The 19,307-nt window shown below is 32.6% G+C and overlaps 1 protein-coding gene across 2 annotated transcripts in view; it reads left to right on the top strand.

Moving 5' to 3' along the window:
* The window catches only part of LOC145277886 (vesicle-fusing ATPase-like), a 104,682-nt gene that overhangs the window by 37,076 nt on the left and 48,299 nt on the right, over positions 1-19,307 (top strand). For both annotated transcript variants that reach the window (XM_080129877.1, XM_080129876.1), the window contains exons 3-6: positions 14,426-14,517; positions 15,911-16,010; positions 18,390-18,505; positions 18,767-18,909. In XM_080129877.1, coding sequence (XP_079986003.1) covers positions 14,426-14,517; positions 15,911-16,010; positions 18,390-18,505; positions 18,767-18,909 — 451 coding nt within the window. The remainder of the gene's footprint in view (positions 1-14,425; positions 14,518-15,910; positions 16,011-18,389; positions 18,506-18,766; positions 18,910-19,307) is intronic.

Here is a 19,307-nt window from a genome sequence, read left to right as displayed (position 1 = left end):
TTGACTCATTACGTTCAGGATCGTGTTGAATCGTAGAAATTGTTCGGGGTCGTGTAGTGTCGAATCGTTGGAGGTGTTAGGGTTCGAATCGACAATTTACAATTTAAAGTGAGAGGGGGGGTCGTATATTAATTTAATGTTATAATCCCTCATTTCTTGGCTACGCTATCATTTTAGAGCAGTTAACAAAATGTATATACCTAACCCTAAGTCCGAATGATAAAGTCGTAAAATCAACGTAATCGCCTAAAATTTGGAGCTTTATCTCCGCCCCACCCTCTAAAAAAATAGCACAGAATTTATTTCCCGTAGTAAAGCAAACAGAAAATAATAATTGGTTAAATACCGTAAAACACTAAAATAGTTCGAAAATAGGGGGATCATTTTACGTTAAATTTATATTCGAATTTGATCCGCCACTCTAAATTCTGAAATAACTGTTTTGTTTTCGCCAAGTTTATTTATTTATTTATTTATTTTTATTTATTTTTTTTTTTTTTAGAGTGTTTTACACGTAATCGTCCTAAAAAACCCCAAATAAACTAAGAATCTTATTTTTTGGAGAAGGTGATTTAGCAAGAAAATCTTTACCTAAAATTAACATTTGTTTCTTAAACTACGAAATAAATCATCCTCGATGTCCGTATTTGGAGATGCTACTTTTTCTTTCTTTTGTTATTGTAAGAACGCCCACGTAACCTGAACGATTATCGTTTGCCTTTTCTTCATAAATGGAATTAATTCGATTACTACATTTAATTACCCAATACATTGATTGATGATGTACATCTTATTTGTACATATTTATATCTGTGTCTGTACTTATTTTTAAAACCTGGGTCGATTTAATGTTGGCCATATTCGACGCACTTGCACTCTTGTTGCACTGTTCTGTTTGTGCAGGAATTTATTCTACAACAAAAACTGTTAATAAACGTGTTGCCACTTGTAGCATGCCCACCTCCCTTCGCTTCTACATGACTTGACTCATTATTATTTATTATTAATCGACATGACATGAAAATTGAAGGCGCAAAGTACAAAAACCAACTTTTAAAAAAATACTATTAAAAAAAGAAAAGAAATCAATCAATCAATCCACCAGAATGCATTAGAATTTTCGTGGAGAGTAGAAAATGGACTTTGGATTTACTTTCAGCAACCTCATAACTCTCGCTTTTGTCCTTTAGTTCTCACATTCCATGAAAGATATTTCTGATAAAGGAGGAAGAATTGCTGTTTTCTAGCCCAGAATTTTGAAGTGTAAACACTTATCGTTGAAGAATTTTTGACCTTGTAGATTTTTTTTAACCCCCTTACGTCAAATGGCTTCATGCGTTGTCTGGAGCTATTTCCATTAAAAATACAATTTCTTCGCGAATAAATCAACCATTTTATTCTTTTGTTAACTTGCTATTTGTTTTCCGATGTAAGTTTGTCTAATGCTTGTTTTAATTATTATTTCGATAGGATAATTAGGAATTGAACTGAGGCCTACCTAATGAAAAATAAATAAATAAATAATAATAAAACAACAGTTTTTGACTTCGTTTTTTTTTCTTTCTTTTTATTAGAGGGCGGTTGGGTTAGACATTAAAAAATTCCGTCGAACTCTTTTATGAAAGACGTGGGTAGAAGTTATAATTAAAAAAAAAAAACAACATATGAATCGGTATTAGAAAGCGGGGGGGGGGAGAAAAGGTCCAATTATGGAAATAGATTTGCGTTTCTATCTCCCTTTATTCGTCGGATTACGGGAAATTGGGTAAAATTGCATTTTTCTTAGACGTTATAAAGTAGGCAGTAAGAGTCTACACACAGGGGGCATAACTCCGAGACGAATATTTTAGATTACTTGTTCATGGCTTCAATATTTGTTGTCGGCAGCGATAGACTTTTTTTTACTAAAAACACAACACAATAGCACTAGCAGTTGTTCTACTCGATAAATTTTCGTAATTTTTGGATATATTACTATTTTCGACATGACAATTAAGTACACAATATTGTTTTTGCTTAAAATGATATATTTAAAAAATCGATTTATCGACTGACTCTATCTTAACAAGCACCGAAACTTTGTTTATGGAATTAAGACAGAGATGGGGTGGTGTTAATAATGGTTATAACTAGACGAGTGCTTGCTTCTTGTGAAAATTTTGCCGGGGGGGGGGGGGCTCAGGTGAGTAGTTTTGTGATTTATAATAACAATTAAAAAATAAATAACATATACAATTTTTAAATATTTTTCTTACTTTACTGCGTGCATCCGGATGCTTAAAAACGAATTTGTTATAAAAAGATTAATAAAAACAAGTGGAAGAATCATTGCTTTTTTGTTTTGATATAAAAATAAAATGTTTTATCGATTTTATTTTCAAAATATTTAAAATTTTACGTTTAAACGAATTTTAGATATAATCATAAAAAAATATCTAAAATAAATGATGAAACAGATTTTCGAAAATGGAACTTGAATTGTTGACTTTTCTATTTTTTTACCAAATGATTATTTTTGCTGATTTCGATTTCATGGCTGATTTTACTGCAACTGCATTTGTTGATTTGTTCTTGTTCAACTCTTCTTCTATTTTTGAGTGCAACGCGAGTGCACCCAGCCATGACTCAACAGATATTTTTTTATTTTCTTTTTACATTATTACATTTGTGTATTTTTGCCAGAAAATTTCTTCTAAATTTTTTTTTATAGACTTTAGTTTAAATTCATCATTGCTAAAGTGTTTGTGTGCGACTATGTGACATATCTATATATCTATAAAAGTGAAATCGTGTGTGCACATTTCCCTACCAAACTACTCTGTTAATTTTCAGTGTACAGACTCAAGTGTGACATAAGGGGTATTGGGATTTGGGAAAATCTTTTTAATCGGTTTTCGGACAAAAATTTGGTGGTTGACGATTTGATCTTTGAAAACTCTACCAAACTCCTCTGCCAATTTTAGGTTTAAACACTTGAAATTTTAGATGTAGGTTACTTGGATCAAACTTTTTAATTTAAATAAATGTTAAGGGGTGAAATAATGAGTCAAAATTGGGGTCAAAGTTTTAAAAAAATTTGACCTCTGCGGTCTCTACCAAATTACTCAGCCAATTTTTGGTCTAAACATTTGAAATTTTACATAAAGTGTATTCAGGCATAGGGAAAGCTTTTTAATCAGTGGCCGAAAATTTGTCTGTCAAGGAGTCAAAGTTCAAAAGATTTTACCTTTGCGGTTTCTAGCAAACTATTCAGGTAATTTTGGGTCTAAACATTTGAAATTTTACATGAAGGGTATTCAGACATGCAGCAAGTTTTTTAATCAGTTTTTGGGCGAAAATTTGGCTGCCAAGAGTTCAAACTTGAAAGAGTTGACCTTTGCAGACTCTACCAAACTCCTATGCCAATTTTGGGTCTAAACACTTGAAACTTTAGATGTAGGTTACCTGGACATGAGTCAAACTTTTTAATATATTTATACATATGCACATAAAGTTATGAACAGTACATAGGGCGCGAGCAAAGGCTGAACTGCTAGTATATATATATATAGGTTTAAAAAAGTTATGTACTCAGCGTTTCTCGGGAGTCTTTTTGCTTTAATTTCTTATTCTTGTTGTAGAGTATATTGAAGCTCCCAGAATAACTAACAAATTTTATCAACTAGTTTTGTTTATTTTTAGCAGCGGTGACACGACAAATTAATCCACCGTGCACATATTAGTTTGTTTCTTGATAACTACTATTTTCTTTCTCGGTTTGTTTGGAGTGTTTTTTCTTTCTTTTTTTTTTTATTTAGAGATATGTACACTCCAACTTATGGTTAGGGTATGTTTTGTTAGAAACGAATAATAAAATAAACAATTTATTAAAAATGAAATTGAAATCTATTACAAATTAAATATATTAATGACGTATTCAACATAGAATGTTGGCGAAGAAATTGTCTCTTAGAGGAATTCCTGGACGTAATTATTGGATTTTTTTTCTGTTACTTCCTCACTTTTGTGTAAAAAAAATCAGAAAACAGCTTACTATTTGCAAAAGATTATATAAATTTTCCCTGTCACTGCTGCAAAAGGAGACAAAACTATGTAATAAAATTTGATAACCATTATTGGGAGCTAACCGCTGCAATATATACCTGCCTTTAAAATACTATGCTGCTTTTGTTTTTTTGTTTTTATGAAATTATTCTTTTATATAGGATTTTGAAAAATAAGACAGTATTGTAATAATTAAATTGATCATTAAATTATTAATTTCCATGAACAGAGAGCTTCTTTCTTAGAGCTGTCCATGTGTGCTAACGGTTTTTATAACCACGGCTTAATATTGAAAAAAAAAAAAAAAAAAGTGGAATTCTGTTCCGCTGGACTGCTTTTCAGCTGGCTACAATATTATTGTGTCCAATGTAAACGAATTCTTGTTGAGCTGTCTCCCTTAAATAATCAAATCATACTCAATTTTAACCATTAACGATCGATTATTACACTGTTGTCCCGGGGACTACAACCCTCATCTCTAAGTGGCCTTCGGGCTTTGATATGTGGTTAAAAAAAAAAAAAAAAAAAATTTATAAACTATAATGATATAAACTATGATGCTTTAATTTATATAAAAATATTCAATGTAAATAGCTCCCAGCACCTAAATCTTTTAAAATATAAGAATTTTAAATCCAAAAGTGTTTTCTATTTGACAGTGTAAATACTTCCAGATTCTTTTCAGATTTCGAATAATCACCAAGTAATTCCATCTTGATTTCTCCCTTTTTTTTTTTATTAACAAAAAATTGGAGTGACGGAAATACATTATGACGAATTTCACTTCTTAATTGAAATATTTATCTTTAAAAAGTTTGTTTTAGCAATTTGAATTTTTGATTTCAATAAATAATCACTTAATTTACTAATATATAAAAATTGTCTTATCGCATTTTCAAACTTATAATATCCATATTTCATTCTGAATAACCATTTTTTTAAAGTATGTTTTTTTGTAATAGAAAAAGCATTTGCTTCAATTTCTTTCAAAAATAAACTATTCCAGCTCTGGTTAGTGTTAAACTGGAGCCATTTTTCAATAGATTGTTTGCATTATTAATAACAATGAAAACTTGTATACTTTCCAATCTATGTCAGTTTTTAGATAACCAACTGTTATAGCCTGGTAAGGGTTGCAAAGAAAAACAGAATGCTAAAATAAAGTAACAACATTTATTGCAAGGAATGCAATATTGTTTGTCATAGACCGGATATCGACTGGTTATTTATTTGTTTCCCACGAAACAAAATGTGACACAAGGTCGATTTAATGTGGGAGATAACCAGCTTCCCTCAAAAGGGGATTCTGCAAAAATAGAATTGCCTCAGTATAGAAAGGTGGCCCCCTCCATTAACTGAGGACAATTAATTTGAGTGCGGCATCTGTGCAAACACCACACTTCAGTGACCAGCCCAGTACAAGTACCGGGTATCGACTGACACCTTACAGCTTAGTCTTCTGGTATTTATTGAGATTGGCATAATCTATTAGTAGGTAACATAGGTAAGTCCCGCCACAACATTCAGTATTTTTTCCTCTTTGGGTGAACCATAAACAGCTCAATAATTTTCCTTTTCCTGTCCGAATGTGGTGGTTCTGGTGTGATTTGAAGAGGCTCATTATCAAATATGTTATAGGCGGTCTGAATAGCCTCTACTTCTTGGGGGATTCATTGTTTAGGGCAAATTTTTTTTCCTTTGACTTGCAAGGAAAACGTTTTATTGCCATTTTCTCATGAATTAATCATGAGAATTTAATAAAATAGTTGATTACTTGCATAGGTTTATTGATCCTTAATTACTTGTGGCAGTCTTAATAATAAAAGTAAATAAACAATACAAAATGCAACTTTTCTTGAGAAAAATATATAAATATATATTCAATAACTTTACAGTAGGTTTTTGTTATTTTTTATTTATTGTATTTCCATTTTTTTCCACTTGGTTTTGAAATTCGTCTGCATCTGTTACTTTGCTCAGCTTAATCTGGTGACTGCCTGGACCATAATTGACGGAAAATCATGCAAATCCGGGTCAAATTCTGCAAGAGTACCAAAAAATATATGCGGGATGTTCATTGTATAGGTCGGCTGATAAAAAGAGTGTTTCTTCATTATTGTAGTGAAATCTGACAACCGAAAAGTTGATATTTAATTTAAAAAACAATGATAGCTACTTAAATTTTTTTGTCAATTTCAACAATAACCAGTGTTATTTACCTAATTGTTATGTCACAGTTAGTCAAGTCTTCCATGATTCAACAAAAAAATGATTTCGGCTATGTTTGTTTTTGTCACGTGACATGTAACGTAAACACAAGGTAAATAGCTAAAATGTCTAATTTCTTCAAAAACTATTTTCTCTAATAATTAATTTCTACCGTATTGTTTTTCGCAAGTTTTGGATATTTTCATTACTGCGACATGACAATTCATTAGATACTACTGGTTTCACTTGAAAATCAATATTTCGATTTCCAAATTTCGTTACAATAACGAAAAAGCACCAAAATGTTTATGCATATTCTCATTAATTATATTTGAAAGCAATATTTTTTACTCAAAAAATAATGTGCGAAAATAAAGATATTTATTTGAATATAAAAACATTTTGCCAAACTATTTATTTATTTATTTTTTTTAAAACTTATCCTACAATATTTTTACATTCTTTTCTCCTTTCTTTCTTCTTCCTGAATTATCGTCAGTCTCCCACTTATTTTGTTGGTTTATTCTTCAAACAGTTTTCTTTTCAATTTTTCCATCGATTTATTTATGTGTACAAAAAGAAAAGCAGCTAAATTTTTTAATTTTAATCGGGCCGGAATCAAATCAAAAAGTGTAGTATCTGTTCTGATGTTTCACCTAAAGTAATTATGTTTTGGTCAATGTGGGGGAGACTCTTCATACAAAGACAATTATTTTTTCAGTCAATTGGGCCTTAGTCAATGTGGGGGAGACTCTTCATATCGAGACAATTGCTATTTATTTGCACACTGCCAGAATGCCTTCCTTTTTGGGGATGCTGGTTTTCCGCCACATTTAAAAACGACTTTGTGTCTAATTTGCTTTCATGGGGAAGCAAATAAATACTAACCCTCATGTTTTCCCCTCTGTCAACCTCAGGAAAAACGGGTAGTGAATGTGCATTGAATGATTTCAGCAGATATACCATTTTAATTTAAGATATTGCACTTCACAATTTGCTTAACGTTTACAATAACCATTAACAAGGCTCAGTGGCAATTTTTACATTTGGGTTTGACTTACATGTACACCCTGATTGCTTCTCACATGGACAAGTATATGTTTTGTGTTCTACAATCGGCAAATCACACACTAAAATCATTTGTAAGGCCCAATTGACTGAAACAATAATTGTCTTTGTATGAAGGGTTTCCTCCACATTGACCAAAACCTAATTACTTTAGGTGAAGCATCTGAACAGATACTACCAAAACACATACTAAAATCATTCGTTGACATCTATGCTGATGACACGACTATCTATGGCAACACATCAAAGGCCTTAAATGGCAACGTTCTCTCTGATTCTCTCTCCTCAGATCTTGAGCGCGTGCTTCCGTGGGGGAAGAGGTGGCTGGTTACCTTTAATGCATCTAAGACCAAGCTCCTATCATTAAATCATAAACGCTCTGATCCCCATCTGTTTTGATAAGCTTCTGGGTTTGACCTTTACTCCTGATTTGAAATGGAACACATATATCAAGTCTGTGGCCAAGGTCGCTGGGAAAATGGTGGGATCTTGCTACCGCTCCAGAAGATATCTCATTAACGATGCAATTCTCTATCTATATAAAAGCCAAGTACGTCCAAGGATGGAGTACTGCTGCCACATCTGGGCAGGAGCTGCTAAAAACAGTCTATCCTGCCTTAACAGAGTACAAAATAGACTTTGTGGCTTGGTGGGGGATGCCCTTTTCTCTTCCCTGCAACCTCTCTCCCACAGAAGAGACGTTGCAAGCCTGTCTGTTTTATCGTTATTTCCATGCCAAGTGCTCATCTGAGCTCCATTCTCTGGTTCCCCCCCCCCCCCGGCCAATCTTTCACGAAAAACACCCGACTAGCTGAAACCACTGTCAATAATTTTCCCCACTCTTTATCCGTGCCTAAATCAAAACGTAGATTCCATGAACAAAGCTTCTTTCTTAGAACTGCACGGCTGTGGAACTCTCTGCCGTTTGCCTGTTTCCCCCCCCCCAGAATTCAACTTGGATGTCTTCAAGTCCAACACAAACAAATTTCTGCTGAACTGCCCCCTTAAGTAATGACACCTTATCAAATCCCCAATACTAACTAATAATTAGTAATCAATGGGATAGTATTGTAGTAATCTACAATACTATCCCATTGATTACTGTACACACAATAACCCTTATCCCCGAGTGGCTCCTGGGCCTTGATAAGTGGTGACCCCCATGTAAAAAAAAAAAAAAAAAAAAAAAAAAAAATCAGACAATCTCTACATCTGCACAGAAAAAGGAACACCTCAAAATATTGTGTATTAACAAGTATTGAGACATAACATAAGAAACATATTTTTTCTTTTTTTGTTTTTGTTTTTAGTTTGTTTTCCATTAAAACAAACTGGCACACAGCAACATGTGACCGGGTACAGCTAGTATGTGTATGTGTATATATATATATATATATATATATACACACACACTAGACTACTCATGACCCATTGGGTCAGTATATTATATTAGCTATGGAATTAATGTATGAGCGTGACACTTGTGACGTAAAGAAAATAGTTTTTTGTGACATAACAGAAACATTTCTATGAAAGGTATATTAAAATGAAAAAAGAATATAGATTTCTATGAGTCGTTCTGTTTATAATTGTTTTTGAAAAAAAAAAAAAACTTACAGCCATTGAATTATAAGTGGTTTGCCATACTTATAGGTAAATGTTCACTGAACAGATACCATAATACTTAAAGTTGAATTCAAATATTGATATATCTTTTTTAAATGAAATTGTTAGTTGAAAGATTAGAATAATTGAAAACACTCTCCCGATGTTAAGATTGGCTTTCTAAATAGAAAATGAAAATAAAATGTAACTTTTTTTTCATTTATTTTAAACAAACATTCATGACCCATTGGGTCAAATATTTAATTTATATGTTAATAATAAGGTCAATAAAACTAATTAAGACAATGCGGAAATGAACGATGTAAATAAAAAAGCAGAAAATATTAACAATTGTTTATTTGGATAATTTAAACGCGAAAAAAACAATTGGGACACTGAAAACGTACACAGTAAAACAATATGTTTTATTGTTGTGTTGATTATTTATTTGTAATGCAAGTTAAAAAAAAAAATTTCGGAGTTTATGTTGATAGTGTAGAAGAAAATGTATAAATGTTTTTAAGAAAGGTGTATTAAAAAATGGAGACTGAATTCAATAAATAAATAGCGATTTGTGTTTATTTGTTTACGCTGTTATGGGTTTATGTTTATGTACACATGTGCAACTGGAAGTCATAAACCGAATGTGGGTTACAACACCCGTTACAAGGTCATTTGAGTTTTATAATTATATATATATATATATATATACTAGCATGAGTGCCCGGCGTTGCCAGGATGTTTGGAGGTGTATGTTGAGCAAAAAAAAAACAAAAAAAAAAGGTCAATTTTTTAAATTTTGACCCCTATTATGACCCCTTAAAATTTATTATTTGGGGCTCAAATGGAGTTATTAAGTTAAATCTATGTCCAAGGAACCGATATTTAAAATTTCAAGTGTTCAGACCCCAAATTGTCGGAGGAGTTTGGTAGAGTTCTCAAAGGTCAAATCGTTGAACTTTGACCCCTTAACAGCCAAATTTCTGGCTGAAAACCGATCACATAGATTTTCCCAAATCTCAGTACACAGTAGAGATCCCTAGATGTAAAAAATCTTTCTACTCCAGTAGTTTCTTCCCCAGAACCGCTAGACTTTGGAATTCCATTCCAGGTCCCTGCTTCCCCAACTGTACGTGCAGATGTTCAAGTGCAACGTGAACCAACATCTTGCTGCCCAAATCCCTACATAGTACCCCAGTAGTTGTTGCCCCTGTTAGTAGTCCCCTACACCTAGTGGCAATTTGCCTTGTATGGAGTGAAAATGTAATAAAAAAATTTTTTAAAAACATCAAATTTCGAGTCTGTTGACAGAGTTATTGCGTAGGGAAATGTACACAGACAGACACACAGACACGTTCACTTTTATAGATATACTAGCATTTCAGCCCGGCGTTGTCCGGGTGTTTGGATGCGTATGTTGAGCAAAAAAAAAGTGGTAGTAGGAAGGCAGACTCGAACCCATACCATGAAGGAAGAAAAGAAGGGAAAAATACCTGACGTCTTTGTTGTTACGACCACCAACAAACCGAAAGTTACTTGTGTTTAAACTAAGACTAGACAATCGAAAGGAGAGGACAACTCAAAAATATTGGTGAAAAAGCGACCACCCCCTTGTAGAAAAGTGACCAGTTGAAGGTTAAGATATTAATGTTTTTAGCCAATTTTTCGATATTTGTCATCTGAAAGGTCGAACTTCAAAACGATACTGATCTTGGTAAAATCTGTCGCCTCTGTTGAAAGTTTTAGGCAGACATGCAAACATACATACATACATACATTTATATATTGGTAACTAAAACTTTTCGACCCAAACCGATTAAAAAGCTTGCCCTATCTCTTAATACTCTTTATGTCAAATTTCAAATGTTTAGACCAGAAATTGTCTGAGTAATTTGGTAGAGACCACAGAGGTCAATTTTTTTTTTTAACTTTGACTCCTATTATGACCTGTTAACATTTATTGTTTTGGGCTCAAATAAAGTTATTAAGTTAGGTCCATGTCAAAGGAACCTGCATCTAAAATTTCAAGTGTTTAGACCCCAAATTGTCGGAGGAGTTTGGTAGAGTTCTCAAAGGTCAAATCGTTGAACTTTGACCCCTTAACAGCCAAATTTTTGACCGAAAACTGATCACATAGATTTTCCCAAATCTCAGTACCCTGTATATCAAATTTCGAGTCTGTAGACTTTAAATTCACAGAGTTATTTATTGCGTAGGGAAATGTACACACACAGACACGTTCACTTTTATAGATATACTAGCATTTCAGCCCGGCGTTGCCCAGGTGTTTGGAGGTGTATGCTGAGCAAAAACAAAAAAAAAAAACGGTCAATTTTTTTAAACTTTGACCCCTATTATGGCCCCTTAACATTTATTTTTTTAGGCTCAAATCAAGTTATTAAGTTAGATCCATTAAGGAACCTATATCTAAAATTTCAAGTGTTTAGACCCCAAATTGTCGGAGGAGTTTGATAGTTCCAAAAAGGTCAAATCGTTGAACTTTGACCCCTTAACAGTCAAATTTCTGGCCCAAAACCGATTACATAGATTTTCCTAAATCTCAATACCCTGTATATCAAATTTTGAGTCTGTAAACTAAAAATTAATAGAATTATTGCGTAAGGAAATGTACACAGACATACACACAGACACGTTCACTTTTATTTATATATATATATGTATATATGTATATATATATATATATATATATATATATATATATATATATATATACACACACACACATGATATTTAATTATTTTCTATATTTCATCCCAGTTGTATGATTCAAACCCTGGAACAAGAATCACTTTCAACACCAATTCCAAGCAAGACTAACCGCTACACGACATGATAAGGAATAAACTCTATTTATGCCAAACATGCAGACAATCATAATGTACTACTCTAACAGTGTTCAACCGACAGGAACTTGCATTTATAGCTTAGATTAGACAACATTAAAGTATCCAGTTTAAAGGATGCGGCAAATAATTGCTGAAATGATGAAGTAAAAGAAGAGAGAGAGAGAGAGAGGGAGTAGAAAAAAAAAATCCATCTTTTATCCATGGTTAAAACTAACATTCAAGAGAATTGTGAGAGAGAATTTATTTGGTAGCTCAATTGGTTAACATGCTGATTTTAGAAGTCAGAGGTTATGAGTAGGGCTGTGACAATAGAATATTCTTTTCATTGTTTTGACTCTCGAGTATGTATCCGCGAATATCTTATATGTTTTTATATAGACTGATGTGGTTTTTGGTTGATTAGCTGTGTCTGTGTCGGATATATACTCGAGAGTCAAAAGAATGTAAAGAATATGCTGTTGTCTCAACCATGCATAAATATTTTGAGTTCTTATGCAGAATAGGGGCCGCATTATTGCTGACATATTTCAGGCAGGTTATATATGTTGTATAGCCGGGAGTTTCATATTAAAGAGATAGGATGGAGATATTCATATTGGAGAGAGATGCGGTACATATATACGATGTTGATGAGGGTGAAAGAGGGAGACATTTATACTGTTCTGTGATGTTTCTTCTTAACACATATATTAAAGAGGAGAGAGGGGGTGATCAGTTCTTTTAACACAAGAGGGGAAAAATCATTACTTATGATGGAGTTCATACAAAGTTCATTAATAACGATGAGTGGGAACAAGTTCATATAAGATGATTACACATTATCTTTGTTGTAGAAAGACGACACAACACAAGTTTTACAAAAACATGATGATAACTTCTTTATTATCACATCGACCAGTCGAAGGATGATGACGTCAAGGAATTCAAAGTCGTTTCTACATGTTTAAAAAGGATCCTCCTCTGATTATGTCAGCTCTTTCCGACCAACCCTGCTGACCGTTTGATCCAGACTCGACTGTCTCCGATCTTCGTCTCCCTGACTCGCCTGAAATTAGCTCCTATATTGAGAATTCATTTTTGCTATGACGTCAATATGCCTGGCTCTAAACGTGACCCACTCACGTGGGGAACTCACGTGGCTGACATGTTCCCCAAACACACTTCTGCAGACAAAGAATTCTCACTAACCTATTTTTCGACCTAACTTATTTTTCAATATTTTCAAATTATTGTTCGTTCTTCTCGAGCTGACCTTATTTTAATTCAGTTTTCATAAAAATAATTGAACAATCAAAATTCCTTTTACAACAAACATATCTAAACTATTTTATGTGAAACTGTACAATGCGAAATTCCATTTCTGAACTTTGCTTACAAAGTTCAAATCTCAATCCATCCTAATCTCATTTTCACTTATCTAATGTTTTTCTTACTTACAAGAAAACGGGAACCTTTCTTGTAACGTATAAACCATTGCGAAGTTCCATAACACTTAGCCAATGAAATTGCATCAACCAACAATTGGCAAATGGTATTGTTTTGTTTATTAAAATTCTTTTAAAAAATTGTCTTCTGTTTATTAAATTGCTAGGTAAAAATACAGAATAGTTAAAAAGCTCCTCTCTCCACATGTTAAGAATGACTTTCTAAATAACAATGCTATTATTTCAGCACGATTTGTAAACTACATAACCCTTTTTGTCTTTTTTTTCTGTGAAATTACCATGTGATGACTTTTCGATTATACTTTTTCCTTAATATTAAACTGTTTTCTAGCGTTTTAAAAATTGGTCATCGTTTTTAGAAAAAAAAAACAAAACACTAAGTTTTCATTTGCCACGTTTTGGCACCTTTACATAACCTGCCTGGAATGTTCCACTGATAGCACAGTCCCTATTCTGCATGAATACCGCATTTTGTCCTAAAATGAACTTAGACTTTTCAGTCTATATATTAATATGCTTAATCACTCCGACTGTTATGGTGATTTCCCTTAGAATGAAAATGGAATATTCCAAATGGCCAATAAAGAATTGTTTAAGATCAGCAGAAAAGGTTTGGTGTCACTAATGTGGAAAATGCTAGCTACATTCTGATTGGATAAAAGGAATCTTATAGCAGGTTTTAACTTTCAGTTCAAAGGATTCATACCTAAACTAATTAACTGATCATTATGAATTTTACGCATATGTTTATATGTATGAGCACGATTCATGCCTAAACTAATTAATCGATCATTATGAATTTTATGTATGTGTTTATATATGCACATACATAAAATTCATAATGATCAGTTAATTTGTTTAGGTGTGAATTGTGCCCACAGAAATATATGAACGTATATATGTATTGTTGATTGTTATAGAAATATATTTCTCATTCTGTGGAATTTCCACAGGTTTTACTAGTATTACAATATTATGCAGATTATTTTGTTTTACTTTCTTTTTCTCTCTGTAATTTATACACTTTATAGAAATTAGGAATCCGGCTAGGTTGCCCTGTTAGTTTTACATAAGTCATCTAATTAGGCTCTCTTTTTCGATTAATATTTTAATTGTATGTCTGTATACATTTTTATACATTCTTGATTCTCCTTATTCTTTGTTTTATAATTATTATTTCTTTTCCAGTTTTATATGACCGACAAGCTTCCGAGCAATGAGTTATCGTTCACTAATTGTGCAATATTCAGCAATAATGACAATGTCACAGAAAGATCAAGGTAGGTAATCCATTTTAACTTGTTACTAACATATTTGTTGCATAATTGCTTTGTTTTCTTGAGGAACCTGCTTCTGCTTTGCTAGTTCTTCAGTTGGTTGGGAATTCTTAGTCTATGATAAATTGACAAGTTTCTTGATCTTTTTAAATTTTATTTATTTAAATATGACAAAAAGATTTTTTAAGACTATATTATACAAGAGCGCAAATTTAAATTTATTTATGTTTTCTGATTTCTTATTTTTATTTTATTTAGAGAACGATGATTTCTACCATAATCATAAATTTACTAAAACCTATTCAGAATAAAAGTCTGCCTTTGTTTCTCAATCTAAACACATTATCAAACAATGTATAGGTTTTTACTACATCACACCTATTTTAACTAAAATGACAATTCAAGAAAATACCAAAACAATATTTCTTGTTTTTCAATGCTTCCATACTTTTAATTTTTTTTACCCATTTATAGTTACAAAAGTGTTGCAACAGACAGTGTTTCTCTCCTATGCTCATCTCACTTGTCATATAAATTCTTGTTATCTTCTCAACAAAAAGTAAACATTTTACTTTTTCTAAAGACCCACCAACTGTTTTCCCCCTTTTCTCTGTCCTGATATGGACAGACAAAATATATCCATGTTAAAACATACAGATTTTGTTCTTTTTCTTTCCTATTTGAGTCTATTATCATATTTTAAAAGAAAATTAAAATCTCTTCCCTTTTTCTCTTTCTTCACTTTCCCTATGCTTCCTACTTCTCTCTCTCTCTCTCTCTCTCTCTCTCTCTCTCTCTCTCTCTCTCTCTCTCATACTTTTACCCTAGTGTTATCATATCAGGCTGTCTTCCTGACTTTAAATGCACCAAATATTGATGTTATTGTTTTTTTTCCTTTCCCTTTGCAAAACTCCATCATGTTCTGAAAAATCAGAAACAAACAAACAAAAAGTACAATTTTTCTCTACAAAACAACCAAACTAAACACCATAGATAAATATTTGAAGATATAAAAAACTTTAAACATAAACATTTTTTTCCATAATTACTGGATTCAGCATTAAATAATCCGAAATGGGTTGATATGCTGTAAACCAACCAAAGCAAACACCATGAATAAATATTTGAATATATAAAGAACTTGAAGTAAAAAAAAAACAAAAAACTTTTTTCGAAATGGTTGGATTTGGCATTGAATAATCCGAAAAGAGTTGATATGTCATAAAGCTTAACAACTAAATTTCTGAGGAAGTCTTTTGATAACAAAGATAAAATCTTAAAAATCTCATGAGTAGTTTTTATTATTATTTGGTTCATCAGCTTTTTTTTTTTTTTTATCTGTCTGCATAATCTTTTAGATTTTGAAATAATGAATCTCCTTTTTTTTTTTCTTTAGGCATGTTCTTGTTCGAAATCCTGTTGGATTACAATATGCTTTCTCAGTTAAAGTCTCCAAAGATATTCCCAAAGGAAAAGTCGGCTTTAATGCACTGCATGTAAGTATATCAATTAGTGATGGAGCGATTCCGATATTTTTGCCAATTTTGATATAAGTATCATTTCCGTATTAGATTCCGATTCCAATTCTTTATAAATCTCTAAAAAGTTTCTATTTTTTCCCCGACTACCGTAAAAATAAAGGTTAAGTGTGCATATAGTTTCTCGAATGTAAAAACACACACGTGGGAGTTGATCTATAGATTTTAGTTTTACTGATTGTTTAAAATCAATAAATATTTATTTGTTATTCCATTATTACTACAATTATTACTGAGTTTAAACCAAAATCAAATAAAAAAGATAATTAAAGGAATCGGTTTGTCATTGGAAAATAAGCTCCAATTTTTTCGATTCCAGTAACACTAAAAGTCCTGATTTTCCTGGTTCCAATTCCAATGAATCGTCTCACACTAATATCAATATCAGTAATAATAGTTTTGTAATGAAAGTGAATATTTGTTGATTTTCTGTGAATCAGTTTCTGAAAATCTTTTACAGAAAATGATGGCAACATTGTTGGTAAAAGTTAGACTAAAAAAAATATAATTATTCAAATTTCATTGGCCAGATATAAATAGGTTTTCAAAGAAATCAGTCAATTTTTTTTATTTTTGTGGAAATAAAGATTAAACATACAGAATAAGAATCAGTTTAAAGTTTACTTAATGAAAATTATATCTACAAGGGTCGTTCCAAAAGTAAGGCTTCCTACTTTTTAACTAAAAAATTAAAACGTTAAAGTACTACAAAGATGGTAGCAGTACCATTAAAACAAGCAACCTTTTGTGTTCCAGAATTTATTTTTCAACATAGTCACCATCATTCTCAATGCACTTTTGCCGCCTCGGTCGTGAAAGTTCAAAGCGTGCTTTGTCACTCACATCTCTGTTGCCACTCTGACAAACCCATCTCCTAACTGTGCTGACAGCAACTACATCAGCTTCACAAACATTCAACAGATGCTGATTAATGTTGATTGATTCAATTTTTTTCTGCATGGAGGAATTGAATAACACATCTCTGCACGTCCTGGCCAGGGTTGTTTTCTTAGAGTGCCATACTGTCAATATCTGCAACAGAGAGATGAAACTTTCAGGTTTTGAATGCATGAGTTCAGTTATCATAACAATGCAATTTGCAATCCCCTCTGATCCATTTGGGTGGGATAAAAAATTGGAGGCATTACTTCTGGAACGTCCTTCATACTAAACAAATTTATTATTTACCCATATAACTGCCATTGAGTTTTATTACATCAAAAAGTTTTGTACTTATGAAAGCAGTCAATTTTTTAATAGTGGCATCATATTTATTTTTTTCCCACCATGATAAAAGTGACACTAGGGTCGGAAAGTGGGATCGAAAAGTCAGCATCCAAAAGGAGGAGCATTCTGGTTCTGCAAAAGATGCCTGTGCAGCCCCATCGGCGTTTCTTAGCAAAGGCACTTCAAGCGATTAGCAATAAAGTAACCCCTTTTCAAAGAGAGAAGGCAAAGCCTGGGAGGGTGGACCTCCTAGAACTGCACAGAACCAGCACTATACCACAATCAACAGGGAAGAGATCATTACAGGAATGGTTTAATCTCTGTTGATTTTGGAGCCAGGGGAATAGCTTCTCATGAATTTTGCTTTAGATAAAAATTGAAATCTATGGGCATAAATATCCCATTTGAAGGTAGCCCCAAATTTTTCAGTCAGGTTTACAACAAAGGAAGATGACAGCCAGATCATCAACTTTTCACCTTGGATACCAAAACTGCACAAAAATGTTTGGGAAACACATGCAGAGTGGGAATCTGTGTTGTTGTGCATAAAAATAACAAAGTCTCCAGTAGCAAAAAGGGATTTCATCTAAACAAGCCACCAAAGATTCGTTCAGGAGTTTTCAATAGATGACAGATGTCACTTTTACTCTTTTAGGTACTCTGATAGGACTAACAATATCCCCAATGATGCCTGCCCATATTACAACTCTGCTACTTTGTTGATGTATCAAACAATGGTGCCACTCATCTCTAAAATACACCTAAACATTTGCCCAGCTTTCAGTTACATCAAGGGTCATCTAGTTAGAGTGGCTGATAGAATGAGAATAATCTACCTCTTTGGGTTCAAGTCAAAATTCTGTTCAGCTTACTTAGCTCAACATAGATATTGCTAAATTCAAAATGATGCACCTAAAGAAGGTTGAATGTTTATATTGGCCAAAATGTGAAAATATTAGTTTTAATAATCTAAATAATGCATGTAAATTGTAATTGATGTTATTCATTTTGAAAACATGTCGAGTGACTGTAAATTTAATACAATTCAATATTATTTTTATATATCTGCTGATAAAGGATTCATCTCTTTTCTTTTTTATTTTTAAACAGAGAAAATGGGCCCAATTACCTCTCAACGCCAAAGTGGAGGTTACCGTTCCTGGACCGGGCCACTTTGAAACTATAGAATCTATAATGCTTGAAATTGACTATTTTAACAAAAAAAAGTAAGTAATAAAATTTTGTGTTGGAAACATAAGAAACAGATGTACAAACTTTACTACTTATCACTATAGATCACTATTTATTAGTATATATTGTATCATTCTTTATCATTTCTATCTATATGATGCATGTCTTTACTGGGCTATCACACTAAGATAAACATACTTAATGGACTCTTCCTTTGGTCAACAGTGGTAATGCTCTGCTGGTTACTAAAATGCAGAAGTACTTTGATTTTTTTTTTTTTTTTTTTTTTTTTTCAGAGTGTCAAATGAATCGTTGAATACCGAGTTGATTGCCAACGAGTTCAATGAAACCTTTGTGAACAATGTCTTCTCTGTCGGAATGCCAATGGCATTTCAATACAATCAAACGGTATTGGCGGGGACTGTCAAGGAAATCAAAGGTAAATCTTCAATTCGCATACTCTCTTTGACTAAATTTGATGTATATAGTACAGCCAGTTTGTTTCTTTTTGCTGTCAATAGTTTTTTTTCGGACGAAGTCAATATTTTCTCCTGAGTTTTTTTTTTGTGTGTATATGTGTGTGTATGTGTGTGTGTGTGGAGATCGTTGCAACATGTCCCTATTTACCTGCTTCCCCACAGCAGCAGACATAAACACAAGCTTAGTTTTTAACACGTGGAAAATCCAGTTCCTCGAAAGAGACATTGTAGACTGGAACAAAAATTAGAATTGCCTTAGTCTAGAAGGATTTCCCCCACACTGATCCAGGACAGAAAAGATAAAGTGTAGTGTCAGAACAGATACTACTCTTTGTTTTTTTGTAACAGGTTGAAACAG

The sequence above is a fragment of the Euprymna scolopes genome, chromosome 6 (genome assembly GCF_053919585.1).
Source record: "Euprymna scolopes isolate OS-2025 chromosome 6, ASM5391958v1, whole genome shotgun sequence".
NCBI classification, from domain to species: Eukaryota; Metazoa; Mollusca; class Cephalopoda; order Sepiida; family Sepiolidae; genus Euprymna; species Euprymna scolopes.
The sequence above is the reverse complement of the archived record's forward strand: the minus strand, read 5'-3'. Positions and strand labels throughout refer to the sequence as shown.